Source organism: Acipenser ruthenus, chromosome 25 (assembly GCF_902713425.1).
Source record: "Acipenser ruthenus chromosome 25, fAciRut3.2 maternal haplotype, whole genome shotgun sequence".
NCBI classification, from domain to species: Eukaryota; Metazoa; Chordata; class Actinopteri; order Acipenseriformes; family Acipenseridae; genus Acipenser; species Acipenser ruthenus.
This window is the reverse complement of record NC_081213.1, coordinates 9,618,524-9,639,530: the sequence shown is the minus strand read 5'-3', so window position 1 is coordinate 9,639,530 and position 21,007 is coordinate 9,618,524. Positions and strand designations below refer to the sequence as shown.

Sequence of the window (21,007 nt, the reverse complement as noted above, 5' to 3'; positions counted from 1 at the left end):
CCAGACTATGCCATCTTCAAATTCCCAGTCACTGGCTGTGGGACCCGAACTTTTGTGAGTTCCTGTTCAGAAGTTTGAATGGAGCATTTCAGAATTGACCCTTTTGATGCATGAAATATCAAATGGCTGTAATTAGTTTTGGGCACATACATTTAATTGGACCAGTGACGTGATGCACTGGATTGTAACTCTGTGTGCAGGTTGTGGGGGAGACTAGAGTGTACCTGGCTGAGGTGCAGAGCTTGATCCAACGCAGACAGTGGACCTACGGGCTCATAACCAGCGACAGTCCCTTTAGGCAAGTATATAGACGGAGCCCTGCCCTTATTGCAGGTATACATTACTAGAGGCTCCATCTAAAAGCAATGGTGTGGATCACACACCGTCCTTCTCCTATACTGTGTTCAGTGCTCCACTCTCTTTCTACCCCCAGTCTCCTTGTGGAATGTCGTTATTCTAAAGGGAACGTGGCCAGCACTGGGTTCCTGGTGAAGACCCCCACAGCCCTCCGCCCTGCCCCTCACCTGGGGGTGTTTCAGGTGCAGTTACAGATTGCTAAAGGTGAGACATGGCACCTGGAGGTGTATCTCTCCATCTCCTCTCTGGTTATTATAAACCAAACGCAAAGTTATCAAACACTCTTGATACTTTCTATCAATGCATGTGAAATCTCTCCTCGGATCTGAGATGCAGCTGCTCCTAACCCCATGTCTCGCTTAATAAGATGCTGAAAGCTGGTTCGCTCTGTCTCGTCCCCTCAGATGGGACTTTCTCCCAGTTCTACCCCTCCTCCAGCCTGCCCGTGAGTCTCCTCCTGGGGAGCAGAGTTTACCTTGAGCTGCGTCTGATCAACCCCACTGACCCCAGCCTGGTTCTGCTGGTGCACTACTGCATTGCTTACCCACGCTCCTCCAGTGCTGTGTGGGTGCTGCTGTACCAGGGGTGAGTGACCATCACACACATGTGTTCTGAATTCCTGTCGGTGCCATAAACCTTTTTTTGACCCTATACCGCTTCTGATTGAATGTCTCCGTCCCTCAGTTGTCCCAATGTCCTGGATTACGGCAGCTCTGCTTCGCTGCACGTCGACGGCCAGCCCCCCAACTCCCACTCCAAATTCAGACGACGCTTCAGTCTCCGGACATTCCAGTTCCTGAGCAGTGGGCTAGCCCTGGACGAGGAGGTGGGTGGGGTATTAATGGGGTTCTGCAGACTGACCTGGCTCTGCACGGGTCTGTATTGCATCAGTAACAACGCTCAACTGCCAGTGTCTTCAGTGCAAATTCCATGACCAGCATTTAGACTAGCAGTCTTTCTGTCTTCTGCATTTTAGATCTGTATTGTATTCCTGACACGGATTGAGAGCCTCCCAAAGCAGATGGGTCTATTCCTGGTTTTGCTATTGGTTTAATTGCACACCTGAGCTTGTTGCCTCTACACTAATCAAGCTCATAGTAAAACCTGGCATGGGTGATGCTGCTGGCAATGGGAGTTCTTTTCGGTCTCTGCTAAATTCAGTGCCATATGCTTTGACCAAGTCTCTCCTCCTCCCCTGTATCTCAGATCTCCTTCATGTGCTCCACTGAAGTCTGTTCTCCAGACCAGCGCGTCTGCAATGAGGGTTGCTTTGATGGGAGAGGTGAGTTGCACAATGGATCAAATCCTTCTAGAAAAGGACCAGCGTTGACTCGGGATTCTGTTGATTGGGTTCACACGTGTGTGAGAATTAAGGGGAACACTGTCTTGTGTCATTTGCATAGTAGCTGGTAATTGTGCAAGTACACATGCATTTACTTTATCCATAGTTCTAATATTTCAGATACATGTGTTCTGTTTGATCTGCGCTGCTGATGCATTTTGAACTGCATGGTTTTTATTGTAGTGATTTTGTACTTGCTATCTAGTGCTTCACACTATTGAACAGCAGTTCTATTGGCTTGTACTTCACTCTGGTACATTGTGTTGCTTCTGATTGTCCCAGCATGCTGTATTCTGACCCCAGCACTGTGCCTCTTGTAACTCCTCCTTCAGATACTCCCATCTCGATAGACCCCAGTATGAGACTGCGCTGTGCTGGTAATCCCTGCCCGGGGAGGGTGCTGCTGGAGGGAGGCTAGTGAAGGAGCTCAGAGCCCAGGCAGGAAACGCAGCCCTAAGACTACAGTAACCATTTCAAATAAAGAGAACAAACCCATTTCTGCTGTGCTGTGTCTTCATTGTAACACTCTCTCCACCCCAGAATTTCAACACTGCAAAAATGTTCTGATCTGGCAGGCAATTCATGAATTAATTACAGCAGAATTGTTTGCTGTAATTCAAATTACAATGCTGTTTCACATATGTGTCAATGTTGAGCTTTATTAATTAGGGCAGCAGTGTGGAGTAGTGGCTCTGGCTCTGGACTCTTGACTAGAGGGTTGTGGGTTCAATCCCCAGTAGGGGACACTGCTGTTGTACCCTTGAGCAAGGTACTGTCACGTTTTCACTTTTCACGTTCTCTTTTATTATAATATTCGCTTTGCACACACTCAACTCAGGGGAGACGTTAAGGAGGACAGATGTTGAAAACTCCTAGTGGCTTATGTTCGAGCACTGGACAAGCGGTGTGTCCTTAAAACCTTTTTATTTAATCAAGAAAATCACTTGGACTCATTTATTCGAAGTTTTACGAATCAGAGCAACATCAGCGCTCCTTCCTTTTATTAAAATGCCTTTAATATTGGTTTAGTAGTTTGCGCATACCACTAAAACCGAAAACATGTAACTAATTAGCAATCCTAAGTTTATTACGAGTTTCAGTATTTAATACTTCAATAACATAATACAATTATATGTATTCAGTGCAGCCCTCAGGCTGGATAAGCACAAAGCCTACAAGCACCCACTGTTATGTTTTAGCACATTCAATATAACACTCTCAATACTAAAACAGTTTCAAAACCTCATAGCAATATAACCAATAAATGCGAGATACAATAATACCATTAATATGCTTACCTCCTATTATAAGGAAGAGTAGCGTGAACAAAAGAGAAGGACTGTTCTGTGGAGATCTGCAAAGGATGGACCACGTGGCTCTGCAAAGCTGAGTCTTGGTTGTGGTGGTCTCAGTGTGATCGGCCCAGGGTTTTTATACAATTTTCGTCCCATTGAAAGCAATGGGAGGCTCCAATCATCAATCTATATTGACAGTCCTTATCTCTTGGCAAACAGTAGTCTTTAAAGAATTTAACCAACTCTTCAGACTCTATTGGAGTCATATGCCAGCAAATCAACACTAGCCCATGTTCTCATCCACTCATTCTTGGCCCCCCTCCTTCATCTGAAAAGTTAGGTGAAGCAGAGTTCACAAAATCCCTGCTACCTTGATTCACTACTTAATATGGGTGCATTATAAAAAGGAGTGGTGTTTAAATATATGAAGCACCAATAATTGTGTGTGTTATAAAAAGAGTGGTGTTTGAATATCTGCAACACCAATAGTTATATCATAATATAGCAGTTATAATGATTATAATTGATTACATGAACTTGGCTTTCAAAAATGTATTCCCTCATGTCATCTCACTCTCAAATTAGTTTCCTTCTTTCCTTACAGGTGTGTTTAGCAGGTATTATAGGGAACTTCCATCTCATATCTTTTTAGTGTAGAGTTTTCTCCTTATGGAAAACTATTTAAGCTGTAATGTTTTTCTCCTATAGGCCCCTGGTAGCTTGAACTTAATTGACATCCAGATGACCCTGTATTTTTCAGCTATACACATACTGGCTAAAACCAGCTTGCTGGAGACACCTCTTCTTGCCAAGTTTAATAGTGATTAATGTTCCCTAGAACTTTCCTTACACCTGTATCTTACGTGCTTGTTCCGCCCGGCAACTAACTATCTTAGGTGCTAAGACCATCCGTTCTAACTCCCTATTTTTGCAGTCCGGCCCCTGATACTATAAGCCTTCTGATAAAAAAATTCCGGCTTCTTCCCACCAAAGAGGCCTTCCATCGGCTAATACAAATCTTCTCCAAGGGCAGGCTGATAGAGAGTTCAAGAAGACAGGTCACATAGAGTTTACTCTCCTAAAATCTCCTGCTTTTATTCTTCATTATTTATTCAATCCTTTTATTTTGTATGTTTACCACAACTTCTTTTTATGCTGCGTCTTTTAACTTCAGTGTCAAACTAGTACCTTACTCCTTATAGCGTATGGCTGCTAACCTTATTACTTTCTGCTAGCAGCAGCATATCAGCAATATTACAATAGGATTTTATTCAATTTTTCTGCTCTCTATTTGTGGTGTATCTTCTGACAATGCTTATTTTTCTTAAGTTATAGTCTGCTTTTTACTCTAGGTTGTTCTTACTCACCTACTTATTTTAAAACTGAATTACAAGCAGAAACCTACTCAAAGCGAGGTCTTTTACTCCTTTTCTGTTTTTCTCTTTCCCTTAAGAATACTCCTAACTCCTTTTCCCTTTATATTCAGAAGTTATAATTCTTGAATGTAAGCACACAGTAATTCTTTTCATTGAATTAGGACTCAGTTTTTAACTATGCTCATCTTGATAGAAAACAGCTTCAGGTATGCTATCATATTAAGCAAAGTGAATCATATGATCTTATACATAAAAATTGTTCATAGTATTTCATACTAACAATAATTATCACTACCTATGATTATATGTTACCACAACAATCTATACTATTTAAAGCAAACATTTTAACATGTATTTATTAGTATAGCATTATTCTGTATTTAAGCTGAAAAAGTATTAAAAATTCCAGCCCTCAATTCTGGAGCTGTGCCTATCTTGATAAGAGACTGCTCAAGGCCGGCCAGTGTATCAAGTTGTACCAGATTCTGTTATACGGTCTTACAGAGAGAGAGCACTTTACAGTATTCGTTACAGACTAAAGATTATTCAAACATTACAAATGGTTACAACACATATCATCTCATTAATACATTTCATTTTTAAATCATCCAGTCCATGTCCAATGTTTCAGCTCGTTCCCAGCAGGACTCCACTTCTGTCTTGGGTTCAGCTCGGGTCGGCTCTGCAAACACCACAATACCTATTTTGCTCTACATCATTAGCGGGCAGACTTAATACAACTGAATCTGAATCAATCGAGGAGCCGTGAACTCTAGCCACTGAAATTCTCCATGCAAAGGAATCCAATTTCTTACTACACATAATAACTGGTTCGGGGTCACCCGTGACAGTACTTTACCTACATTGCTCCAGTAAAAACCCAACTCTATAAATGGGGAATTGTATGTAAAAAATAATGTGATATCTGTATAATGTGATATCTTGTAACAATTGTAAGTCGCCCTGGATAAGGGCGTCTGCTAAGAAATAAATAATAATTTATTTCTTGGCAGACACCCTTATCCAGGGTAACTTCCAATCGTAAGTAAGGGATTTCAACGTAAGGGATTTTTTTTGTAATCTTAAATCTCAGTGGTCTGCAGTGAATCCCTACGCAAGACAGACATACAACTATTCCCCTCATAATTGGTAAAATGAGAGTGTGCTCCTTAACTGCTTTTTTGAAGGTGGTTTCCTTTTGACATGCTTCACTATCTAATTCTGTCTTGGCCCTTGTTAGATTGGAGGTAGCTGGTTTGGCAGCAGCCAATACTTTTGTGAATGGGTCCACTGTAGTTGATTTTGCAAAGCATAAACAATTGGTGTTACATATCCCAGAACAAACCTAACGGGTGAGTTTGGTTCTGCATGTTGACCTTGCCATAAGGATGGGCTATGGCACCTACTTTAACAATAAAAAAGGGGGTATTGCAATGTTCATAACACTGGAGTTGTGTGGTGGATCAATCTAACTTTTCCTTGACCATCTTCTATTTGGAATAAACTCTGCTGCATATAAACACATGTTATGAATCTGCATTTCTAAACCATGTTGATGCTTAACTTGTAATAAGCATTCTTCACTATTTGTGATGTTCAGACTTTCCTGCAGAATACTTTGCAGTGTGTGAGTCTGGGAACATATCTAGTTGAACTAGTCACAACATGTAATGGGCTCTGTGTATACATTTTTTTTTTTTTTTTCTTTTGGTAAGATGTTAACTGAAGCACTGGTTCTCTGAGCACCACTGGATATATATATATATATATATATATATATATATATATATATATATTTTTTTTTTTCTGTGAACGCTTGTACCACAAACATTCTTGCTCTCATGTCCACCATTAATCAGTCCTGCATAGTTTACAGAAAGTGTCTTTTTTTTTTTTTCAGCATTGCTTTAGATTGTGGAGTGTTTATTGCCTGTGCAGCCATCGTAGATGGTCAAGTGTGTGAGCTTGCCTTGTGTGCGGAATGCATGCCTGCCACAGCACTCGCCTGGGTCCTATAATTTTTACAGAAGGCTGTCCCCTCAGTGGGGCTCGCCTGCTCCTTATTTCACGCTGGCCTCTTCTGCCAGCGACACTGTACTTTCCCCAACCCGGCCACCCGAGCGCATAACCAAGCCAGTTCTTATGGGCCGAGCAGTCTCCCAAGGCCCGCCACTCAGAGAGAGGGAAAGCACACACACTCTTCCCCACCTCTCCGTGTCACGAGATCCCACGAGACTGCTGCCCTCTACCTGCAGTAATACGGATGTGCCAGACAGTCAGTCCAGATCTCCCCTGTTACACCCCTACATGAGCTTCAGGACTGCTGCGTGTCACTGCCTTCTACCTCCAGAGCCAGCTGTGTAGATCCACCCTCGTACATCCTGCACTCTGCTGACCTCATCAGCATGCTACCAGATCTTCCACTGAAGCACTATTGCATTACCAGTATGTTATTGTAGATGTACATTGTTGTAATCCTAACTTGTTGCATCTTATTTCATATTGTACTCAAAACAAACAAATGTTTTAGTCCTCAATCAGTTATGGTATCAATCACGGTACTATTTAAAATTGATTTCAAATGTTCTGTATTTTAAAATAGATGTTTTTAATAATTACAGTTGCAATAAAATGAGCTGGGAAAGAACATATCTAACACACAGCTGCAGTGCAAAACAAAATACTGTGCTGCGTGGAAGCAGTTTAAAGGAAGAGGCGCACACCCCCGGATTGGATTCATATGGAATTGTGTTCATTTTCTTTCACAAGCACAGCAGCTGCAGAGTTGTATAGAATGCACACACAGGTAATGCATGGTTATTTAAAGTATAGGAAACACAGCCTCATTCTCTTATTTTACAGGACAGATAGTATAATGGAGTGCTTAAGTTGATTAGTTTAAGGATATTGTATTCCTGCTGATTGCTATAAGTAGTACATTTTGCTTTGAACAGCTTCTCATAGGAATGTGTATTTTAGGTGAGTTAATATCACTGATCACTTACAAATATCAGAATTTTGAATACAGATGTAAACAAACAAAAAAGTGGAAGTCACTGGAAGAACATTTCGATAAAAAAAACACCTTGGAAAATACACAGGTGTTTAAAGAACCGTTCCATCTTCCATTTTTCTTTTTGTATTTTCCTTTGCTTTCTCTTCTTTCTGTATTTGCCTTCATGTTTATTTGCTTTATTTCACCCTTTGTCTTGTTCTTATAGTTCTTCATTTTCACTGGTTTTATTTCACCTTTTATTTATTTTTCTCCACTTTATCCCATCTTTCTATTTAGTTTTTCTTTATTTCCATTGCTGTCTCACCATCTTCTTATTTGGCCTTTGTTTGATGTCCCTTTTCCATTGGTTTGTCTCACTATACTTGTTTTGTCTTGTTCTTCATGCAGTTGTAATTGCCTTTCTTGTTTTTGTTTGCCGCCCTCCCTAGATGCAGAAGCACCAGCAGCATCTTTTTCTCCTCCGTCTGGTTTTTCTTGGAAATGTTTTTAAACCATCCAAACCCCCTTCCCTTCTCACTGGCCAGCTGTTCCTTCAAAGGCTCCACGGCGCTGACTTTCTCCTCCTCATCTCTTTCACAGAGGCTTCCCATCCCTTTGGGATCCTCTGGGTCTTGCTGTCCCACCTCCTGGTCTCTCCCCTGCCCCTCTCCCCCCCTGCAGAGCGGTGCTGTGATCTTCTTCCTCCGGGATGTTGTGGAGAGGTCTCCAGGCTTTGCAGAACCAGGTTCTCCTCATTGAGTGGGGCAGCTCTTATTTCCCTCCTCTGCAGAATCCATTGCTGCCGCTGGCATGCTGCGTCTGGTTTTCATGGGGGTCTCTTCTGATGGTTGGGGGTGCCCCCTCCTGTGCTCCTACGCATGCAGAGGCCGCTGTCCTCACTGCCAACGCGCTGAGGCACTTTGCAGTCCACATTAAATTGAGGCAGATGTTTCATTCCCTCGCCCAGCTCTTTGTCAGGGCCCTGAGATGTCACGCTGGGGCTCAGGGACTTCTGGTCAGGTTCACCTTTCAATTGCTCTTTCGGAAGCTCCCTGGTGGCTTTTTGGATAATCTCATCGATGAATTTGACAGCGCACAGCAGTGGTGAAACTTCATCAACTCTGTTCATCATTTTCCTTTCATTCTTCTAACTGTTAAAACAATGGGGGGAAAAATAGCAAAACATTCACTTCAAAGGGAAAGGGACTCTTACTTTATTACACAAGTTATGGCAGTGGCCAATCATGGCCCTGGAGGGCTGTTCCACTCCTGGTCTTTGTTCCAACCCGGTTCTATGGTTTAACTGAACCAATGAAACCTCCAGCCAGACCCTGAAGTAGTTCATTGTCTCATTAACCCTGGAGTGGAATGGCCCTCCAGGACCGTGATTGGACACCCCTGCCTAGCATTAAATCTACATGGAAGTTTAACAGAACTGCCTACAGCACTGGCCAAAAGTTTAGCATCACCTACAATTTTAGGATTGAGACATAATTAAAAAAAAAAAACCTACATGAACATAATTTAGATCTTTTATTTAACATGCCAAACAGAAGTAGAAATTGGGATTTATTTATTTATTTACTCTTTAACCAGGGAAAAACCCATTGAGAGTGAGGCCTCTTTTACAAGAGTGTCCTGGCAAGATGAGCAGAAACAGACAGCAGTGATTTCACATCCCTAAAACAACATCACTCTAAAAGACAATCTCATCATACATTCAGCCTGGGATCAGAAACACTTCATTCTTAGAATAAATCTGAAAATAAATGGAATCTTAGTCATTATTCTTCAATAAGAATAGGGAAAGCTTGGAAAGTGAACACCAGGACGCACCAATTAGGAATTATTTAGGATTAATAGGGAAACATTTTTTTAAAACAATATCCAAAAGAGCTCTTTTTGATCTTATAAATAATCCCATGTTTTCTATCAGTGTTCCTGTATAGTTCTAAAGTAATGACCTCATAAATAATCACAACTGGAAAGAATATCCTTCATGTCCAAGTGACACACAGAATAGCATTGATGTCACTGTGCTGTGACGATGTCATTCTATTCTGAGGATGTCTTTGCATTGCGAGGATCTTATTTAAATGCAGTTACAGTATTCCGGTATAGAGACATTTTAATAATCAGCTATTTTGTCTGACATTTATCTGATGTTTGCACATCAAGAATAGTCTCTGAATTTGACTTTTTCAGAACATCCTGGTATAAAAGTATTTCAGAATTGATATTCAAAGAATTGAAATTCTTAAGAACCAAATTATTTTCCAAATAATGCTACAGCAATTGTCACTGGATTCCTCTTATCACAATAAGCCAAATTGACATCATTGCTTGCTATACCCACAAACTATATTTAAATTACTGTACCCCGCCTTCTGATTGGTCCTGTCCTTTTGACCGTAAATGAGGTCACAGTTCTGTCACATAAAACATCTCTTTTGCTGTGCACTTGATAGGGAAGGTCCATTAATAGAAATGTCAGTCTGTACTTTTTGACATTCTGAAAGGCTGTTACTGCATTAGTGAGGTAACTGCTTACAGTGGGGGAAAAACACACACAGTACATTGCGTCTCGTCTTACCATAGCAACAACCAGCAACGTCATTTTGTTTTTTGAGCTAAGACTCCCTGCCCTGTCCTCTAGTATGCGCTACAATTAAAGTTTCGCATTTTCCCTTCAGATATGTCATCTCAAATGTAATGCTCTACTGCCAAATGAAATGACCTGTTCTTATTAGCAATTTCAATTTCCCTTCAGATCTGTTTCTTACCACTGATGCGAGGCAAAACGAAGCAATTTCAATCCTCACTCATACAACTGCAATACAGCCGCGCTTTAGAAGGGGCGGGAGGATGTGGGTCGCTCCTCCAATTAAAACCCGTGCTCAGATCACCCGATCACAGACAGACAGGAGTTAAGGGCTGATTACACTGGCAGCGGAAAGCGGAAAGCGGTAAACCGTGCGGGTTTCCATGTTACACTGGCGGCGGGAAACCACGCGGTGTATGTACATTTATTATCACGTGTTAATGGTGAGAAAAAATGAATATCGTGAATTGTTTTTAACTCACGTCTGAACCAAACAATGTTATTCAGCACCATATAAAGATAGTGTGCATTGCATGACTGAATTGTTTACCTGGCATGGCTAAAATCGCCCCCCAAAAAAGGTTTTTTTTTTTTCAATTAAATAAAATAAAACAAAACTGAAAGCAGAGAAGGAAAAAAACCCGCGTGAGAATGCTGGCGCGTGGAACCCGATTGGAGCGTCAATGAAGCCCTCGCGCGGTCTCGACACCTCTTATAAACACCCAGAGCGCAGTAAGCGAGGATACAGCCTGACTGCAGGGACTGGAGCGACAAGTGGCTGCGGGAAAACAACACCAATGTGTCGGAGCGGGCAGAGGATGCTGCCGCCTTGCTTACTTGTGGCGGGCTTGCTGCTTGGATTCGGCCGGGCCGCCTTGTCTTGGACCGGGGAGACCCCGCTGCTGCAGCCCGGGAATGCGACTCCCAACCTCGGTGAGGCGCCAGAAAGGAGGCTTACTGTTTTGTTTTGTTTTTTCTGTAAGTTTGTTTTTAAATGTGCTCAGTTCCACCTGCATTGCACAGTGCCTTCGTTACAAACAGATAGACATGGTGCGTCCCTCTGCAGTGATTCTCTACCGGTTAACTTTGCTTCCTCTCGTTCCTCCTCCCGCTAGACTCCTTCCACACTCCTCGCCCAAGCGAGGACGATGACGGCGGCGAGACAGCCTCCGCCGGCCCGGCCCTTAAACCGGAGGATCCCGGATTAACCTGCTACGAGGATAGAATGACACTCAAGTTACCCGGCACTGGCGTGAAGGCGCTCCGTGTGCGAGGTGAGGGCGAGGAGGGGCCTCGGCGACTCCATACAATGCTTATATATTTATGTATATAATATACATACATACTGGCTTATGTATGATTGGAGTACAGCACGAAATGGTGCGAGTCTTACAATTTAAAATGCAGTGTAGCTAGTTGACCAAAAGTAATTTTATTCTAAATACAGTAAAATATTAGCTGGATATTTGACATCTGTAATGTTTGTTGTACTTCCTTGAATCGAGTAGATATTGAACCCTGGCACATCCTGGAACATACATTTCAGATGACAGCATTCCCACTTGTATTGTTGGAATCTGGTCTGTGTTTAATAGACCCGCCTCCGTCCTGCTACTAGATGGCAATAAATCGCATGTTTACGTTAAACTTCGGACACGTGGTCCCGGTGTAGCGACAAAGTGTTTCCTCGTCAGAATGTGGTGCGCGTACCCGTCTAACGCCAGAAAATGATACGCTGTGATTGACTACTGCACACATCACTACAAACAAGACACCAGCTCAGCCACTATCATACAGGTTTACAGTGTTAGATAACCCAGTTACAACATGCCCCTTTCAGATGGTCGTGTGGAGCTAACATCCCTTTTAGAACTTAGTGTATCACTGGACATAAAGATTTAGACAATGTTTATTTTTGGAGAGGTTTGGGGACCCTTGGGCTTGGCTTTGTAGAAACTCCTGTAGAATTTGATCCCTTTGTTCAAACAGTTCCAAATTTTTTTAATCTGGCTCTTTTCATGTGCTAAAAGTTGAAAAAATCACTATAGAACATAAAAAAATGAAAAGCGTTTGTTTTCTGTATTTTCTGGATATCTCCTTCCAGTGTGGTACTGAGTAAGACTTCACACCTGAGGTTTTAGTCTTGATGCCCAAGGGGTTACCTTGAATTCAAGCCCTGAACCATGCCTGTGCTGTCTATACTTTGGAAGATATTGTGATTTATTTAAGGGCACAGCCCCCCAGGCTGAAATTGCCTGTGAGGGGCTGGGTTTTGACAGGTTAATGTGTACCACACCTCTCTCTTGCTGTCGCTGTCTCTCCCGTAATGGATGACATCGCACAATGTTTCTATATTTCTTTTAGTGAAGAATCGCCTCCTTCCAGTGGCGAGCCTGGCCGGGTTTTGCAAGTACAGCGTGACGTTTAGTGGGGGCTACAGCTTGTTCACTACGTCATTCAAGGGCTGCAACGTGAAGATACAGGTAAGTTGCTTCAACTCCTTTTTATTGTGTTTGTGTGGGGAGAGACTCTGGATCCGACGGGATGCTCCTCAATCGCTAGACATGAATGAAAAAACTGTTTTAATAACTGATGTTGGGCACCATGGTAGGAATAGGTTCTGTATTGGTGAGATTGATTCTCAATCATTAAGGGACCACATTCTGCTGAGTAATAAACACTGTTTAACCCATGAAGTGTCTTGCACATTTAACTGGCTTACTGCCACTTTTGCAGCTAGAATTAGTCAGTGTAGTGTATCGGATTGCATAAATACAGCTTGTGTTTGTTCTCAGAAATGTTGTACTTGCTAGGTTAATACCTCACCATTCCAGGCTTCTTAAAGGGAGTTGCTTTGATAGCAGTATTGGCCACCCCTGGTGTTACTGTCTTGTTCCTTTTAGGAAATCAACGGGATCTCCTCCTTCGTGCTCACTGTGTTCTTCCCAAGGGCTGGGGGTGCAGGGCTGGTGATGAGGTGTCCACAGAGCACCCCCAAACCTCTCCCCAATGCAGCCTGTGGGGTCACCACTGTGACCTTTGAACTGCCAGAGGGACCCCTAGAGGAGGTCACAATCTCGGGTGAGACCCTGATTTGTTAAATTCTGTTCTGCATGTCTCGTGTTCTTCCTGAATCTGAACACAAGGGCTGCAACAAGACACTAATGTCACGACCGTATAGATATGAAGGTGTGGTACGATCTGTATCAATGTGATGGTCTACTTGTAGATGCCTAATGAGATCAAACAATCATTTAGTGTCTATTCCATTGAGACTGGGATAGTGGTATGATCCTAGCAGTTATGACACACCCTTCATTCAAGAAACACTAACTACGGTGTGTGAAGCTGTGGTATCTCAAACGATCCAGACTTCTCACTTTACCTTGTGTAAAGAGAACATGGTCCGCTCCCATCATGCCTATGCACCTGCAGCAATGGTGAGTGGTGCTGGGAGCTGTAGATTGAGTAGTGAGCTATGCTGTGGTCTTGTATCATGATACAAACTATATACACCTATTGCAATATCATATCTTGACTCCTTTTTAATACACAGTAAGGGGGGGGGGTACAGTTCCCCTAGCAGTCTCTCAACATTGACTTCTCATTTTGGAATATTTGTTTTGATTTGAGTGACTTCTAGTATTTCACATTTGCATGAAGCTTGATATTGCTTCTCATATGTTGTGTTTTTCTCAGACCGGTCTGGTTTGGAGATGCTGATCAAAGACGCCCCAGATGAATGTGCTTTCTACCTGATGAAGGGAGACGGGAGGAATGTGCTCACAATCTCTTACTATGCCAAGGATGAAGGCTGTCCTCTCCAAACACAGGTACAAGGTCAAAGGATGCGCTGACTGTGTCCTTCAATAATCTCAACCAAGGACCAGCGGCCATTGGCATAAAACCCCTTGGTGAAGCTTAACAAGGAAACATTTTTCCCTTGATTTTCAAGCTGTTCTGCAACACCCTTGAACTCCAAGGGAGGGAATTCACTTCAGGTGTTTTTATAGGAGCAACCACTGAACAGCGCTCAGCCCTGCAGCCCTTATAGCTGGGGCCGTTCAGGAAGGCAATTGCACAAGATTTGATGTTGAAAGATGCTTCGCTAATTCACAGAATTTCCCTTAACCCATTAAGTATCAACATGTAGTTTAAATATCTGAACACAAGTTGTATTTGTAATTTGGTACCTTGGGTGTTTATGGCTAACAATTACAGTATCAATGTTAAAGTGAAACGGGTAGATGAGTTAAATACTCAATGACAAAGTGAAGCCTGTCCTCCAAATAAGGACTGACAATTAAATGTTACAATTTACTACAGCAATTGTAGAAACTCGGACAGTTAAACTAACCTCTGTGCTTTTGCAGTCGTAAAGTCTGCAATTATAGCTTAATCTAGTCTTTGGCAAATCTGGTGCATGATCGATGTCTGTCCTAGTCCAGTCAAATGTTCCTACAACAATGATTTAATATTTGGGCAAGAAAAGCTTCTCTCCCCTGATGCTACTGTAAGTCAAAAGCAGGCTCAAGGTGCTATTCTAAGCTGTCTCTTCCTCCTAGAACAATACCCTGGTCTTCCATGTGACGTACAAGGACGCGGAGGGACGGCCAGGCTCTATAGAGCAGAGGTGTCTCCCATTCGAACCCCCTGCTGTCTGTGGCCCCTCCAGCATGAGTACAGATCTGCCAGAGGGGCCACTAGACCAGGTCTTCATCCTGGGTGAGTCTGCAGTGGGAGGGGCTGGTTTGCAAAGCCTCTTGCTCTTAATCATGAATGCAATAGCAGTGCACCCATTCCAGGCTTTACCAAGAGCTTGATTAGCCACTGTGTATAGGGAACAAGTTCACATGTCTTAAACTCCTAGTGACACCAGGAATAGATGAAACTGCTGTGCGATGGGAGTGTTTTCCATCCCTGGTGTCAAAGCTTATAAGAGTTGGAATGGATTTTAGAGATGGTCAGCACGCCTTTTAAAGGTGGTGGATGGGGGGTCAGTGCTCATGTTGTAGGGAGTGCAGCAAGACTCCTATTGCATAGTAGTTACTATGAGCTTCATTAGCCACAGTGTAGGTATCCAGCTCGGGTGTCTTATTCAACTCCTAGTGAGACTAGTATTGGATCCTTGGTTATACTTGCATAAATCGCAGGAGATCCATTGGCAAGTTACCCTCCCAATGGAATGAGTGCCGTAGCTTTACCCACCTCCTCCTGTCCTTGTAGATGGGAAGAACAGCTTGGTTGCTGTGAAGGCCAATGGCAGCTGTGGCTATGGGCTGGTCCAGGGGATTGGGAAGAACTACTTTATGGCTCCTTACGATGCTTGTGATGTGCTGAAACAGGTGAGGCTGTCGGTGTGAGCAAGCAGGGATCCCTTCAGACCCTGTAGTTGAACTTGGCACACCTGTGCACCTTGCCCACAGTAACAGCTCAGCAGTGTGTAAAAGTACAGTGAAAGCATTTGGGAAGCATTAGAAACGGTACACAAAAAAACCAGAGCAGGGTAAAACTAACCCTTCAGTTTCCCAGTGAAAGCATGCTAAAGTGTGGTAATGGCTGATCATGCCATGCTTTCACTGAGCCTAGTCCTTGGCAATGGTAAATCATGCATTTTTTTGGGGGGGACTTGTTGTGTGTAACCCTTATTTCTCTTTGTAGAACATTGAAGGCCATGTCCACTACTCGCTGTCCGTTTCCTTCTCTGATGTAAACGAGGTGACTCGCTTGAGGCATATGAAGTGCCGTGTCTTGGCTAAGCGTGAGATCCTCCCTCCTCCCTCTCTCCCTCCCCTCCCTGCTGGTGTCTCGGTCTCCTGCAGTGAGGGGTGCATGACGGTGCTTCTGCCTGCCGGTCCCCTCGATCTGGTCAAAGTCAAGGGTAAGTCTGGGGCTGGCTTTTGACTGTCCAAGCCATGATTGTCATGTGAGCACTTTCAAATTGAGACTCGTTCTAGCTTAAGCTGCTGAGAGTCTTCATGCTTTTGTCTTGGTTTATTGTAATGCTGATTTTATAAACCTATTGACTATCTGTATCTGGGGGGTGTATGGAAGCTTGCTGTGTTTCACACTAACATTTTTACACGTGTCGAGAACAGCTGGTCCAATAAACTTATTCAGGAACTTTGGCACAAGCAGTCTGTGCTGCATGCAGTGGATGTAGATCAAGGCTTTGTTACTGATGCTATGATTTTACATTCAGCACTGTGGCAATGGGTGATGGATGGCCCTAACCCAGGCTTTGTTTACATCTTTTTGTAGATGACTCCAATAATTTGGTTGGGGTGCAGTCTGCACCAAGTGCGTGTGGCTACACTCTAGAGGAGAAGGCTGGAAAGACCGTCTTGACAGTGTCTTACACAGCCTGCCATGTCAAGACCTTGGTAAGAGCTGGAAGCCAGGACTGGGTGCAGCAGGGCTAGTGTGTGTCGGTCCATTTGTGTTGCTGGATGTGTGTTTTTCTATAGTGCCAATGTCTCCCCTCTCCCTCCTTGTGTTCTAGAATAACTTGTATGTCCTGACGGTGCTCTTCACCCCCTACTCCTCTGACCAGAGGGAGGTGACGGTATCATCCTGCCCTGTACCCCCAAATCCCATCCCCCAAGAAGGTGGGTTAATGAACTCCCTCCTCCCATTGCACAGCAATTTCACCTATTCCAGCTTTTGATCAGAGCTTGCTTATCCCCAGGATATAGCTAACAAGCTTGGGTGTGTTTATTAAACTCGTAGCAAAACCCAGTGGTGTGCAGTGACAATCCACTGGGGTAGCAGAACAGCAAGTGTGTTTTTTAATGTAACATTTGTTTTGTAACCTTGTAATTTGTGTAGTGCTGTTTTGATCCAAAAGACTGCAATCTATAAACATTCTGAATACAGAAAAGAAACCAAGCTTTGAGTAAGCTAAATAGATGGATGCATTGTGTAGCTTTTTTGAGGTTGGGGCTTTATGAATAGCTACTGTAAAGTAACTCTCCACACTACTTGTACACAGTCCGTTCTGTATTCTTTCATCAGTGGCTGCGCGCATTTGTTTGATATTTTAACTAGTTATCAATGTAATGAACTGCCTCTAATCCCTTGCACACAATTCAGTTTTTCTTGCACTGCTTAGCCTTACATTTGTCCTGCCTCACTAATGATTAGACACCTGCGTAACAAGGGGCACATCTGACACTCTCATTGGTTAAAATGACTCCAGACCCTCAGACCAGGCAGAATGCCTTTAACTGTTTGTCCCTCATCTGCTCACTTGTGATTGGACTGCCACAGAATACAAATCTTTTCTTGGTTGATCATGTTGCAGGACCTTCAGCACACCTGAAGAGTATCAGATTCTGGGGGTGTGGAGGGAGCGACACACTTGAGGTTGCCCCACACCAGATGCAATGGTTGGGTGTGGATTTTTAGATTGGCAGTGGCATCAAGAACTGGCTGGTCTGTCCAGCTAATTGCTATTGACAAAACGATCAAGACTGGTACATAATCATCAACATGATGTTGAAATTGAGTCTTCTCTGACGGTATTTCAACATGTGTGACAATAAGTCGCACATACCAGGCTTATCCAGTTCCTTTTGAAATGGACTCCCATAGTCTTAATCTTATTACGGTCCTTGTCACAAAGCTCTGGGTGTTTCCTCTGTCATTCTGGAGACGGCTTCACCCTGCTGGACCGCGTGCATGGAAGCTGTTCTGTTTGGTGTTGCCTGTGGTGTGGTACTTCCAGTATCGGTTTTATTAATCGCTGCAGTTTCGCTTGTTGCGTCTGTATAGCGGCCTTTACTCTTCAAAGCAGCAATCCATACAAACCCAAGCCGCTGTCTCTACACTCTGAATGGTAAATCTGCTTCCCTGTCTCGTTTCCTGCAGGCTGTCTGATCCCAGCTGAGCAGCAGCTTCCCTGTGGCCCCTCTAAGCTCTCTCCAGCGCTGTGCCGGGCTAGAGGCTGCTGCATGAACCCCAAAACCCGCCGCTGCTTCTACCCTCTAGAGAGTAAGCACCCCATTCCTCTCCTCCAATAGACTGATTTCCTCTTGCATCCATTGGTGGCGTGAACCTCTGTGGGTTCATGGTCATTGTTGGCTGTTAAAAAGCCTGTATTGGATTCAAAATCTCTCTCTCCTCAGTGTGCACGGCAGACGAGCAGTTTGTGTTTGCTGTTTACCGCAAGTCTTTCAATCCTGAGGTCAACCCTGCCAGTCTGGCGCTCGCTGGGGACCAGTCCTGCCTCCCAGTTCTCTGCACTCCAGACTATGCCATCTTCAAATTCCCAGTCACTGGCTGTGGGACCCGAACTTTTGTGAGTTCCTGTTCAGAAGTTTGAATGGAGCATTTCAGAATTGACCCTTTTGATGCATGAAATATCAAATGGCTGTAATTAGTTTTGGGCACATACATTTAATTGGACCAGTGACGTGATGCACTGGATTGTAACTCTGTGTGCAGGTTGTGGGGGAGACTAGAGTGTACCTGGCTGAGGTGCAGAGCTTGATCCAACGCAGACAGTGGACCTACGGGCTCATAACCAGCGACAGTCCCTTTAGGCAAGTATATAGACGGAGCCCTGCCCTTATTGCAGGTATACATTACTAGAGGCTCCATCTAAAAGCAATGGTGTGGATCACACACCGTCCTTCTCCTATACTGTGTTCAGTGCTCCACTCTCTTTCTACCCCCAGTCTCCTTGTGGAATGTCGTTATTCTAAAGGGAACGTGGCCAGCACTGGGTTCCTGGTGAAGACCCCCACAGCCCTCCGCCCTGCCCCTCACCTGGGGGTGTTTCAGGTGCAGTTACAGATTGCTAAAGGTGAGACATGGCACCTGGAGGTGTATCTCTCCATCTCCTCTCTGGTTATTATAAACCAAACGCAAAGTTATCAAACACTCTTGATACTTTCTATCAATGCATGTGAAATCTCTCCTCGGATCTGAGATGCAGCTGCTCCTAACCCCATGTCTCGCTTAATAAGATGCTGAAAGCTGGTTCGCTCTGTCTCGTCCCCTCAGATGGGACTTTCTCCCAGTTCTACCCCTCCTCCAGCCTGCCCGTGAGTCTCCTCCTGGGGAGCAGAGTTTACCTTGAGCTGCGTCTGATCAACCCCACTGACCCCAGCCTGGTTCTGCTGGTGCACTACTGCATTGCTTACCCACGCTCCTCCAGTGCTGTGTGGGTGCTGCTGTACCAGGGGTGAGTGACCATCACACACATGTGTTCTGAATTCCTGTCGGTGCCATAAACCTTTTTTTGACCCTATACCGCTTCTGATTGAATGTCTCCGTCCCTCAGTTGTCCCAATGTCCTGGATTACGGCAGCTCTGCTTCGCTGCACGTCGACGGCCAGCCCCCCAACTCCCACTCCAAATTCAGACGACGCTTCAGTCTCCGGACATTCCAGTTCCTGAGCAGTGGGCTAGCCCTGGACGAGGAGGTGGGTGGGGTATTAATGGGGTTCTGCAGACTGACCTGGCTCTGCACGGGTCTGTATTGCATCAGTAACAACGCTCAACTGCCAGTGTCTTCAGTGCAAATTCCATGACCAGCATTTAGACTAGCAGTCTTTCTGTCTTCTGCATTTTAGATCTGTATTGTATTCCTGACACGGATTGAGAGCCTCCCAAAGCAGATGGGTCTATTCCTGGTTTTGCTATTGGTTTAATTGCACACCTGAGCTTGTTGCCTCTACACTAATCAAGCTCATAGTAAAACCTGGCATGGGTGATGCTGCTGGCAATGGGAGTTCTTTTCGGTCTCTGCTAAATTCAGTGCCATATGCTTTGACCAAGTCTCTCCTCCTCCCCTGTATCTCAGATCTCCTTCATGTGCTCCACTGAAGTCTGTTCTCCAGACCAGCGCGTCTGCAATGAGGGTTGCTTTGATGGGAGAGGTGAGTTGCACAATGGATCAAATCCTTCTAGAAAAGGACCAGCGTTGACTCGGGATTCTGTTGATTGGGTTCACACGTGTGTGAGAATTAAGGGGAACACTGTCTTGTGTCATTTGCATAGTAGCTGGTAATTGTGCAAGTACACATGCATTTACTTTATCCATAGTTCTAATATTTCAGATACATGTGTTCTGTTTGATCTGCGCTGCTGATGCATTTTGAACTGCATGGTTTTTATTGTAGTGATTTTGTACTTGCTATCTAGTGCTTCACACTATTGAACAGCAGTTCTATTGGCTTGTACTTCACTCTGGTACATTGTGTTGCTTCTGATTGTCCCAGCATGCTGTATTCTGACCCCAGCACTGTGCCTCTTGTAACTCCTCCTTCAGATACTCCCATCTCGATAGACCCCAGTATGAGACTGCGCTGTGCTGGTAATCCCTGCCCGGGGAGGGTGCTGCTGGAGGGAGGCTAGTGAAGGAGCTCAGAGCCCAGGCAGGAAACGCAGCCCTAAGACTACAGTAACCATTTCAAATAAAGAGAACAAACCCATTTCTGCTGTGCTGTGTCTTCATTGTAACACTCTCTCCACCCCAGAATTTCAACACTGCAAAAATGTTCTGATCTGGCAGGCAATTCATGAATTAATTACAGCAGAATTGTTTGCTGTAATTCAAATTACAATGCTGTTTCACATATGTGTCAATGTTGAGCTTTATTAATTAGGGCAGCAGTGTGGAGTAGTGGCTCTGGCTCTGGACTCTTGACTAGAGGGTTGTGGGTTCAATCCCCAGTAGGGGACACTGCTGTTGTACCCTTGAGCAAGGTACTGTCACGTTTTCACTTTTCACGTTCTCTTTTATTATAATATTCGCTTTGCACACACTCAACTCAGGGGAGACGTTAAGGAGGACAGATGTTGAAAACTCCTAGTGGCTTATGTTCGAGCACTGGACAAGCGGTGTGTCCTTAAAACCTTTTTATTTAATCAAGAAAATCACTTGGACTCATTTATTCGAAGTTTTACGAATCAGAGCAACATCAGCGCTCCTTCCTTTTATTAAAATGCCTTTAATATTGGTTTAGTAGTTTGCGCATACCACTAAAACCGAAAACATGTAACTAATTAGCAATCCTAAGTTTATTACGAGTT

At 44.0% G+C, this 21,007-nt stretch overlaps 3 protein-coding genes across 3 annotated transcripts; all 3 read left to right on the top strand.

The window, feature by feature from the left end:
- The first annotated feature begins 338 nt into the window (after positions 1 to 338).
- On the top strand, positions 339 to 2,194 carry LOC131701568 (zona pellucida sperm-binding protein 1-like). Its single transcript, XM_059000266.1, has 5 exons — positions 339 to 561; positions 762 to 942; positions 1,042 to 1,183; positions 1,564 to 1,639; positions 2,032 to 2,194. Exons 1-5 carry the CDS (start codon positions 366 to 368, stop codon positions 2,115 to 2,117), a joined length of 681 nt encoding a protein of 226 aa, XP_058856249.1. The 5' UTR covers positions 339 to 365; the 3' UTR covers positions 2,118 to 2,194.
- Positions 2,195 to 10,635: 8,441 nt separating this feature from the next.
- LOC131701565 (uncharacterized) lies at positions 10,636 to 18,003 on the top strand. Its single transcript, XM_059000263.1, has 11 exons — positions 10,636 to 10,900; positions 11,083 to 11,241; positions 12,332 to 12,450; positions 12,871 to 13,048; positions 13,667 to 13,800; positions 14,533 to 14,692; positions 15,194 to 15,312; positions 15,629 to 15,848; positions 16,229 to 16,350; positions 16,470 to 16,575; positions 17,837 to 18,003. Exons 1-11 carry the CDS (start codon positions 10,651 to 10,653, stop codon positions 17,986 to 17,988), a joined length of 1,719 nt encoding a protein of 572 aa, XP_058856246.1. The 5' UTR covers positions 10,636 to 10,650; the 3' UTR covers positions 17,989 to 18,003.
- Positions 18,004 to 18,550: 547 nt separating this feature from the next.
- LOC131701566 (zona pellucida sperm-binding protein 1-like) lies at positions 18,551 to 20,406 on the top strand. The gene is made up of 5 exons (XM_059000264.1): positions 18,551 to 18,773; positions 18,974 to 19,154; positions 19,254 to 19,395; positions 19,776 to 19,851; positions 20,244 to 20,406. Exons 1-5 carry the CDS (start codon positions 18,578 to 18,580, stop codon positions 20,327 to 20,329), a joined length of 681 nt encoding a protein of 226 aa, XP_058856247.1. The 5' UTR covers positions 18,551 to 18,577; the 3' UTR covers positions 20,330 to 20,406.
- The last annotated feature ends 601 nt before the right edge of the window (positions 20,407 to 21,007 follow it).

What these genes read in the sequence shown, in the direction of transcription:
- LOC131701568 (XM_059000266.1), top strand. Translation starts at nt 366, where the DNA reads ATGGTGTGGATCACACACCGTCCTTCTCCTATACTGTGTTCAGTGCTC. An exon ending in GCAGTTACAGATTGCTAAAG is followed by an intron (nt 562 to 761) that starts GTGAGACATGGC and finishes TCGTCCCCTCAG; the next exon opens with ATGGGACTTTCTCCCAGTTC. An exon ending in GGCTAGCCCTGGACGAGGAG is followed by an intron (nt 1,184 to 1,563) that starts GTGGGTGGGGTA and finishes CCTGTATCTCAG; the next exon opens with ATCTCCTTCATGTGCTCCAC.
- LOC131701565 (XM_059000263.1), top strand. Translation starts at nt 10,651, where the DNA reads ATGAAGCCCTCGCGCGGTCTCGACACCTCTTATAAACACCCAGAGCGC. An exon ending in GAAGGCGCTCCGTGTGCGAG is followed by an intron (nt 11,242 to 12,331) that starts GTGAGGGCGAGG and finishes TATTTCTTTTAG; the next exon opens with TGAAGAATCGCCTCCTTCCA. An exon ending in AGACCAGGTCTTCATCCTGG is followed by an intron (nt 14,693 to 15,193) that starts GTGAGTCTGCAG and finishes CTGTCCTTGTAG; the next exon opens with ATGGGAAGAACAGCTTGGTT.
- LOC131701566 (XM_059000264.1), top strand. Translation starts at nt 18,578, where the DNA reads ATGGTGTGGATCACACACCGTCCTTCTCCTATACTGTGTTCAGTGCTC. An exon ending in GCAGTTACAGATTGCTAAAG is followed by an intron (nt 18,774 to 18,973) that starts GTGAGACATGGC and finishes TCGTCCCCTCAG; the next exon opens with ATGGGACTTTCTCCCAGTTC. An exon ending in TGGGTGCTGCTGTACCAGGG is followed by an intron (nt 19,155 to 19,253) that starts GTGAGTGACCAT and finishes TCCGTCCCTCAG; the next exon opens with TTGTCCCAATGTCCTGGATT.